The sequence below is a fragment of the Pongo pygmaeus genome, chromosome 21 (genome assembly GCF_028885625.2).
Source record: "Pongo pygmaeus isolate AG05252 chromosome 21, NHGRI_mPonPyg2-v2.0_pri, whole genome shotgun sequence".
In the NCBI taxonomy this organism is placed as follows: Eukaryota; Metazoa; Chordata; class Mammalia; order Primates; family Hominidae; genus Pongo; species Pongo pygmaeus.
The window spans coordinates 59,933,064-59,943,028 of NC_072394.2; the positions used below are offsets into that span (position 1 = coordinate 59,933,064).

The 9,965-nt window shown below is 50.2% G+C and overlaps 1 protein-coding gene across 1 annotated transcript in view; it reads right to left on the reverse strand.

Moving 5' to 3' along the window:
- The window catches only part of BMP7 (bone morphogenetic protein 7), a 97,163-nt gene extending 87,467 nt beyond the window's left edge, over window positions 1–9,696 (reverse strand). The window contains exon 1 of the mRNA XM_054468135.2: window positions 8,789–9,696. Coding sequence (XP_054324110.1) covers window positions 8,789–9,206 — 418 coding nt within the window. The 5' untranslated portion in view covers window positions 9,207–9,696. The remainder of the gene's footprint in view (window positions 1–8,788) is intronic.
- Between the last annotated feature and the right edge of the window lie 269 nt (window positions 9,697–9,965).

Sequence of the window (9,965 nt, forward strand, 5' to 3'; positions counted from 1 at the left end):
AGTTGTATAACTACTAGTTAGGATCATTTGTACTTCATAAAACAGACAAAAACAGAAATTTTTGAAGTTAGAAAGTCACTTCCAGGTAGAAATATTAAAAGTCAACGCACAGTTCACATTGTCTTTCCTTCTGGCACCTTATTCGTGACATTCTGAGGACCTCAGCCTCTCCCAGGGACTCTGCTGCCACCAATGTGCAGAACTCCACCACGCCTCCACCCTGAACCCACGATAGAGCTATAACGTGATACAAATGAAAAACAAACTTCTGGAATTTTTAATGCACCAAGATTGTGAGTTTCTTCACACACAATAACTTCATTTATACTGACCAGATGAAGGGTCATCGAAATTTGGGACCAGGCCTTTAGATCAGTGATCCTAAACTGTTAAATCATGATTTTGAAAACATCAAAGAACAGTCCATTGCACTGCAAATTTTCGTGACTGCAAACTTAATTAAATTATATTAAAATTTAATTTTTAATTAAATGTATATTGTTAATTAAAATTGTGTTAACAATTAAAATTAAAATGATTCATTAGTTAGAATTTGTATTAATTAACAAACACCAAAATTTTGTATTGCTTTTAGCTTTAGTGTCTCCTACTTAAATTTCTATTTTTGTCTATGCTTTATGAAGCACAAGCTATCCTAGCTATCCTGCAGTAGTTATACAACTTATTAATATTTAGGGTATGTACCCGAAAAGGTAGTAGTGGGAATTGGAGATCAAAAGCATTTAGAAGAGACTGCTTAGAATGTCTTCATGCCATACGTGCACAGAAACAACCAATATCTATCTGCGCACCTTCTATGCCATGAGAATTCTGCAAGACTGTGCATGGGCAGGAGAATAAGGCTGTCTGAAAGAAAACAGGAAAAGTATCCTTTATTGAAGGCCAAAACACAAGCCACAAAAAAAAAAAACTTGCCTGCCTTTGTGTGTGTAAGTTGCCAGGGGGATGAGCACTTGGACGATTATATGCCAACTGTCATGCTAAGAGCTTAGCTTTTTCTTTTTTTTATGTAGTCCAAACTACATGAAAGCAGAAGAGAGGCTGGAAGCACAAGACAGGGCAGGCCTAAACCCAATGCTTAGAAACACGCAAGTCCTCGATTTTGGAAACGGTGCAAGTTTTTATTCGCGGCCAAATTTAATTAAGCCAGGCAACAAAAGATTGAAACTTGAAAGCTACTCCAGGGAGATAAAGATGTGATAGAACATGTGACCTCAGAGATGCAGGGAAACCTAATACTTGGTAAGTCGGATTTTTCAAACAGTATAAAGAGCTGAAGGGAATTTACGGAAAGTCTTGAATGGGAAATGCCACCCCTCGGTATCTGGCCCTGGAGCCATTCTCTTTCGTCCTCTGGTCTCTAGAGGCTTCTAAACACACTGAATCCACACAGGGCTTTGTTGTTGCAGCCTAACCCCAGCTGCGGGAGCCTTGGGCAGCCTTGCACCTGCTCCAATAAAAAGTGGGGAAGTTGTGCAGTTCTGTTAATGAATGCTTTGGGCTTGTCACTCCCTTGAAGGAAAAGACAATTTGTACTTTGACCGTCTTCCAGAAAGGATTGGGAAGAAATACTTCAGTAATGCAATTTTTTAAATGAAACATTTTATTTTGAAATTAATTTTTAATTCAAAGTTGCAAAGGCACTACAGAGAGTTCCGGTATACCCTCTCACTGAGTTCCAGTTTCCCAAGTAGTAAAATCATTAAATAATCATAGATGCTAAAATTGGGGGAAAGATTCAGCCTTAGACTCTATTCATCCTCAAATAAGTTTGGTGCGTTCATTCAAATTCCATTGATCTCTGAAAGGGGGGCGCGCACATATTCACACTCTGGGGACCATTTTCTTGACACTTAAAATAACATGGGCAGTTTAATCTCAGTATTTTAAGATTAAGTACTTAAAAACTGAAATTTGGACTAACATACCAATGTAAATCTTCATCTGGCCAACACAATAAAAACAAGAGCTACCATTTATTTTACACCTACTAGGTGAGGGCCTCTGCACATGGGTGATATGATTTCTGTTTCTTCAGAATCTGTTGAGGAAGAGATTCTCTTGCAGCCTTTATAAAATGAGGACACAAATGCAGAGATGTTAAGTAACTTGCCCAAGGTCACACAGCTAATATGCAGTCATAGTGGAAACAGACACATAGGTTTAGGCTGTGTCTACAGAGAATCACTGTGGATGCCGTTCCAATCTCCCTTGCCAAGTCACACCCACTGCTGTCACCGAGAACTTCCGTTACACGGCAGTGAAGCCCCCAACCCCCCACTCCATATATCACCCAGAATTAGCTGCAAAGTGTCAGGAGACTTGGCCAGGCAGCCCCAAGCATCAGCGAGGGCTGGAAGCCTTCACTGTGAAGCCCTTTATAGAAAGCCGCGGTTGGCAGCCCCCGCTCCTGCATGGGAACAAATTAACATTGGCATTCCAAACACAGGAAAGGAAGGAAATTGGAAACACAGTTTATACTTGGCCAGCCCTTTGAAATACTGTACCATGCTACCGACATCAATTAATGAAAAGCAGGGTTGTGTGAGAGGCTCTGGTTTGGAAATGCATTAACACACGTTCAACATGTTTGCACAGGAACCGGATTATAAGCACCCTGGCTCCAAAACAATAAAGCAATTACCCTAAAGCTGGTGCTCTCGGAGTTGTCATTAATTCAATCCACTCCACGCGGATCAGCACAGGCTTTGCGCGGCTCCCCACAATGCCTTCCGACACAAATGTTGAAAAGGCGGTATTGCACATGCTTGCCTGAGTTTCGCATAAGTAAGTGTCAAACTTCATGCACTCTAATATCCCCCCAAATCATAAACACTCTACTTTGGAGAGGGAAAAAATACACAGCAGCAGTCCTGGTATTCCCTGGCATTGCTGTTTCAGTTTGGGTTTGAGCAATTTTTTTTTGCCGGGGAAGCTTTAAATGAACTATCTGTTCCATGTTAAGAAATACCAAGTCACATTTTTTGTCAAATATTATTTGTCAGATGCCATTTGCTGCAAAACCCGGAATTCAATCCCAGCTTGAACACACAGCTAATACCAAACGGCTCACATAATAGCCACGGTCGTACATGGGATCATTTGCAGTGAACAAACCCCCTTCCTCTATAAACCGTTACAGGGATTGGAAAGAAAAGCATGTGAAGCTCTGGAGTAAACAAAGTACTGTGCCTTGAGCCGCCCAGTACAAATGACCCTTGCATGCTGTGAGAACAGGCTCAAAATGACCCAAGAGCAAGTGCCCACTTCGCAATTTTGTAAGAATGCTTCCGAGAAAGGATTTTAGATGATGTGGGTAAATCTCACTGTTTCTGACCTGCAATAGAAAGAACCAGCTCTCTTCTTGAAGGACCAGCAACCCCAGGCACTGCCTCTACACACATGTCCACCTGCATCTGGAATCCAGGGTCCAAGCAACAGACATCACGGGTGTCTCCTCCCCGCTCCTGGTGACGTCATCTCCTCAGCTCAACTCCACGTTGATCTGGGATCCATCAAGTTGGAGCAATTTGAGTGTGTAAAGCTAAATGTGTTATCATTTTCACCACAAATTAACAGTTTCTATGTAAATATTGGTATTTCCTCATGCCATGAAGGCGAGAGAAGGCAAAATGGCACCGGCGCATTTGATTTAAACTAATTAAAAGCAGAGGGTTGTGCAATTCAATATATTGATTTTACCAGTGGGACTTAAATCTTTTATAATAAGTGTACACAGCTGCAGTGCTCTCCCACCACGATGCTGTAAAGGCTAATCCGCACATTCCTTCTGACAATAACATGACAGGTCCCACACATCCCTGCCTGTGCCCTAACCCCGGTGACAGTGCCAGAGTACATTAAGGCGAAGCCTTGCAGTGGCTTGCCAAGAAACCAGTGTGCCGACAGCCCCCCCGCTAAGACTGAAGAGTGAGCGTGAAAGAGTTAATGTGGCCAGAAGCATGGTGCAAAGGGCTCCCCATTCAAAATATTCAGCCTGTTACACGGATGGGCAGACGGGGAAGGGTGGAGACGGGGGAGACTTAGGACATGCTGATTCTTGCAATGGGCCAAATATGACCTTACCAAATGAGGGGGAGATATTAAAGCGATAGGAGTGATCAATCAACTTAGATGGGACTCTCCCTGGAATGAAGTCATCAGTTGTCTCTGAGTTCAGCAGACATGTGATATTCGCTCACATCGCAGGTATTCCGGTGGTCAGGGGATCACGCACCAGCTGTGTTTATCTCGGCAAAGGCTTGATAGCCTACTACGCCATGGTAAAGCCCTAAACCGTAGCTTGAGAGGGCTGCATCTCAAAAGTGGTTTCTTCTGTCTGTGCATTCAGAGAATCATCCCCCTTGCTGCCCTGAAACTGATTTGCAAGTGGGCCATCTCTGTTACCCCTTCCATGGGGACCGCTCCACAACCGAATGACAACCCTGGAACCAGAACCAAAAACAGCCACCCAAGTTGGCATCCAGGGCTCAGCCTTACCCTGCCTTGATTCCAGAAGGAAAATACATAAAAAATGAAAAAAGTTCAAAGCTGGGTCACATACATGCTTGGGAAAAGTGGAGGAAAATCTTTGATTTATATAAGCAGGAAAATGAGGTTTAAAAGAAGTGATTTTGAAAGGGTTACGAAAAACACAGCTGTTGGTACACTCCTATAGCAAAGGCGCTCTGCAGAAAGAAAGAAAGAAGGGGGGAGCTGTGTGACATCTATATTAACCTTTGGCTGCTCACCAGTGAGGGCCGGCGCTCCGAGTGCTGGAATGTGGAGCAGCCCCTTCCAAATTTTAACACAAGCCAGGTTACAGCTGCAAATGCCTGCAGTCCACGCTCCCCTTTGCGAAGCACTCCCTGAAGGAAATTTTTAAACTGTAACAGAATCTTTTTCTAATACTCTACAGTGGTAGGGCCTGCTCTTGAGGGGCAATGGGAGAGGTCTTAATGCCAAACACTTGTCAACAAAAAGGACAGCCAGATGGCATAAAGCAAAAATCAAACTGCACGGCCTTCTCCCTACTCTTCAGCTACATTAACAAAAGCCGCTTTTATAGGCTGACTCCAATAATGATAGGTTTCCAACTTTCTCTTCTTTTCAATTTAGCTTCAAAGATTACACAAATTTCATGCCTTCATTACCTGGACCAGAGAGAAACATGACTTCCGCTCCCCTAGTGCCAGCCGGCTACTTTAGAAGATTCCTAACAGAGCCGCTGGATCTTCCCAAAGAAAGAATGGTAACGGGCTATGGCTAGATTCAGTGTGCAGAATCACCATTGCCTGGGGATTATTTAAGAGAGGGTAGCTGCTTTGAATTCCAAAATTAAGTCTACACAGAGGAGTTGGGGTTGTTAATCCAAACCAGTTTACAAATCTTGCCATTGAACTTAAGGGGCCCAGGCTGGGAAGATGGGAGTCTCACTCAGGCAGCTCAGTTCACATTGCCTGGGGCTTTATGGTACAGGCTGGGCTTTGTCATAAGGTGCAGCCTTTAGTCCTCATTCCCACCACCTGGTTTTGTCGTAAATTCCCCTCTAGTTTCCCCTCTAGTTTAGATCCCGCTCAGCCTGGCAAAAAACTTGAATTCCAAGAACGACTTATAGGAACAAAAACCAGTTTGGCGGCAGACAGAGGGAAGAATAAACGCACCAGGTCTGCAAAAGCCTTCAGAATTCAGGCAGGGGTCCCCCCCCCCCCCCACCCCCAGCGCACGCAGGCCGCCTGCCTACAAGACAGCAGAGCTATGCAGTACAGGGGGAAGGGGCAGCAGAGGCTGCCAAGATCCTCACCCATGCGCCCCCGCGCCAAAGTCCCACCATAATAATAAGTAATAGTTTGATATGTCCAAGTGATATTTTCTCACTCTTATGTAAATTGTGAGAATAAACTTACCTTTAGAAAACTTCGAATACTACAGATCAACATGATTTGCAATCCAAGGAAAAACAGTATAGCAGTGTTCTCTCTGCAAACTCAGTGGCCAGACAAGTCTCCTACACCTCCCCCCAACCCTCTCCAACCCTACTGCCACCCCCAAGTCCCTCCTATGGAGAAATTCCAAGCTACAACAGAATAGAAGGGACAGGCAATTTACTCCTGTGCTGCTGCTTAGCAGAAATTAAAGGCCAACATTAGAAGCATCTACAGGAAGCGTCTCGCCAAACTGCAGCCCAGGTCTTCACCTAACTAACGACCTCGAGTTTAGGGACAGAGAGAGAAAGAAAACAAGGTCAGTGCGCTCTGTTAAAAGCCACTCTGCCATCTAATTTGGAGTGATGTCCCAGAAAGCTAGACCTGAGAAAGTCAGGGTCCCACAAAGCCCAAAGCCAGCCTGACTGATTAAGAGGCTCAGACAAGCCGGTCTTTGTCCTTTCAAGATGAAAGAAATGGATTGAAAGGTGTGTGTACAGCCAGAGGAAGAAAACCACCCAGCTGTGGCCTTCCCAAACAAGTTCCAGCTTGCTCCTGCCACCATGGGGGGAGCAAATAGCCCGCACCAAAGTTCCCAGAGGCACCCTCCGAGCAACCTGGTCTTTCTCTGGGGGACAGGGAGCCCCGGGGCCTAGCCCACACTGTCGGCCCATAAGCACTGGCAGCTTTTTTGCTCTTGGTTTGCAGGGCCTTCTACAGAAGCCAGAGATTACAAATACCTTTTTAATGATCCCAGCCAGGCTCTGAAGGCAGCCACTGGGACCTGCATATTCAGTGGGAGTCCGGGGTACCCACCAGAGAAAGGGCCCTGGCTAACCCCAGGCTTCAGGAGGGCGAGAGAGCTCTGCGTTCATTATTTATGTGTATGTATTTGGAATTTTCCTTTAGTTTTTGGTACAGTTAATAAATACACATTGTTTTTAAAAAAAATCACAAATACAGAAGTGCAGACAACGAAAATCAGACCCCAGCTCCCACTCCCTAAGCCCCAGCTGTGCCGCCGCCTCTCTACCCCTCCAGTAAAATCTCTCTCCAGTTCCTGGTGTCTTCCTCCAGGAGGACACGATGATATACAGGCACACATGCAGCCCACTCATCTGCACCTTGCTTCTTTCCACCTCATACATCTTGGAGATGGTTCTAAATCAGGTCATATGTTGCTGCTTCCTTCTTAACTGGCTGCTTAGTATAATTTAAACTTTCTTGAAGGTATTTTGGCATCTAAACCTCCCACCCCTTGCTCGCTGAAGCTTGGTTCACTAGTTGGATTTAGTTATTATTAAGTACAGACAATGGCCTCCCGGGAACTCCAGGGACCTTATCAGGAGGGGGAAGCATGAAGGCGGATCTGCGCTTCCCCCGCGCCCCCAGTCCACGCCCCAGGTGCCCATCGTGGGGCTTCAGTATCATTATTTCCATGTTGACACAGCGCCCGTGGGCGTGAGTTTGCTGTCTTGACTTGGTTCGGGTTTTCGCAGCAAGTTACACAAGTAGAATGAAAGCGGCTCAGGAAACAGCGCTATCTGGGTGTGTTATCTCGGAAACCAAATATTTGATCATCAGTCCCGCAGTGCGCTGGCGCTGCCGGGGGGTTAGTTTGAGCAAGTCTGGAGAATGTGCGCGCACAGATGGAGGGGGAGCTCCCCGGCCCTCGCCGCAGCCCCAGGCTCGCGTCGCCCGGGTCGTCGCGGCTCCAGTCGGAAACCGGGACCCCCAGCCGCCCCCGCGGCGTCAGCTCGGAGATCCCGCGCAACACAATCGCCAAAACCTGTGATTTGCGCGCCACACGTGATAAACGCTGAAAATAGATTCTGCTGGCCGGGGACCTACCACTAAATATTTAAAATAGAAGACTAGCTGCAGGGCACAGTGGCTCACGCCTGTAATCCCAGCACTTTGGGAGGCTGAGGCGGGAGGATCACCTGAGATCGGGAGTTCGAGACCAGCCTGACCAACATGGAGAAACCCTGTCTCTACTAAAAATACAAAATTAGCCAGGCGTGGTGGCGCATGCCTGTAATCCCAGCTACTCGGGAGCCTGAGGCACGAGAATCGCTTGAACCCGGGAGGCAGAGGTTGCGGCAAGCAGAGATCGCGCCATTGCACTACAGACTGGGCGACAAGAGTGAAACTCCGACTCAAAAAAAAAAAAAAAAAGAAAGAAAAAACAGAAAAGAAAAGAAAAAAGAAAAAAATAAAGAAAGAAAACTAGCAATGGCACCGTTTCTTCCCCAGCTCCAGCCAAGAGAGAATGGGGCATCCGGCGGCCCGGAGAGGGGCCCCAAGGCGCTCGGAGCGCGCGGTACGCTAAGGCGGGCGCACCACGAGGGGACAGGTAGGGCTTGACAGGGCGGGTAAGGGAGTGCGACGACCGCGATGCCAGGGCCAGGCAGGGCTGAGAGGGGCCCAGGAAGGGCGGGAAGGCAGCCTGGGCGGGAAGGCAGCCTCGCCGGGAAGGGCCCTTTACATCCAGGTAGCGCGAGCCGCGCCGGCCCGGGACAGCTCACATGACCGAGCCCCGCGCTTTGAACGGCCCTTGCCTCCAGCTCCAGAGATGCAGCCGGCGACGTAACATGGAGGGGACTTCGGAGGATCCCTCCTTCCCAGTAACCCCTACAGGCCCACCGAGCCCAGCGCGCCCAACCTGGGGGCGCACACAGCTTGGGAGTCATAGGGCTGTGGGTGGGAGGCCCTCGGGCAGGCACTGCGATTTCAGCCAGGAGCGGAAAGCTGGGCGGGCTGCATAGAAGAAGCGGCTCCCTCCCTCCCAGTCTCAAAGTGCCCCCGAAAGGAGACGCGTACCTTCGCCTGCCCTTACTCACCGAGGTTGACGAAGCTCATGACCATGTCGGCGTCGGTGAGGAAATGGCTATCTTGCAGGCTGGCCAGAGGGGGGCCCTGGGTACTGAAGACGGCCTTGTAGGGGTAGGAGAAGCCCTGGCCGCCGGGCCCGCCGCCCTCCTCCACCGCCATGGCGTTGTACAGGTCCAGCATGAACATGGGTGCCGAGTTGTGCTTGCCCTGGAGGTGCGGGCGCGGGCGGTGGGGCAAGCCCAAAATGGAGAGGATCTCGCGCTGCATCTCCCGCCGCTCCTGGCTGCGGAGGCGCCGGTGGATGAAGCTCGAGTGCACCTCGTTGTCCAGGCTGAAGTCGGCCAGGGCGGAGCGCAGCAGGAACAGGGGTGCCCAGAGCGCCACGAAGCTGTGCGGCGCCGCAGCGCGCAGTGAGCGCACGTGCATCGCGCCGGCTCTACACACTACCCGGGCTCCGGGCCCGCACCGCCCCAGGTGGCAGAGGGGGCAGGCGGCCGTCCGCGCCGCTCGGTCACTTGCTGCAGACGGGCCCCGCTGCGCCCGCGCCAGACATGGCCCCTCCCCGGCCGGCCGCGCTCTGCCCGGACCCCCGCCCCCTGCTCGGTGCCGGCCCCGGGCCCCTCGCCCCGCACTCGCCCGGGCGCACCGCAGGGCTTGGAAAGCAGCCCCGGCGAACGAAAAGGCGAGTGAGGAGGCGGGCGCGGGTGGGAGGAGCAGCCAGCAAGCCTAGGAGTCCAGAGAACCAGCGCCGGGGAGGCAACGAGGAGGCAGGCGGGCGGGCGAGCGCTCCTTCTTCCCCCTCTTCTGGCGCTCTCGCCCTCGGGCGGCGGCGACCCACCCTCTTCCAACCTCTGGCGCGAATAGCAGGGGCCCCGGGGCGCTCTCCCAGCCTTGCGCGCCCTGAATCGCACAAGAGGCCGCCTCGGGAGCGCCAGAGTGGTACGCGCTGGGGCCTGGGCGGAGGAGGAGGAGGAGGAGGAGGAGAAGGACGGGCTTCGAGGGGCCCCTCCCGTGCCGGCGGCCTCCCACCTGCCCTCGGCCCCGCCCTCCCCCCAGCTGTGCCCAATGGGTTCATTCATTCCCTCTAGAGCGCTCGACAAATGTTTATCGAGTGCCCACGGGGTGCCTAGAGCCTGGCGGGACGTCACGGGGATGCGGCTGGAGGAATCCGAGCCGGCCCTGCCC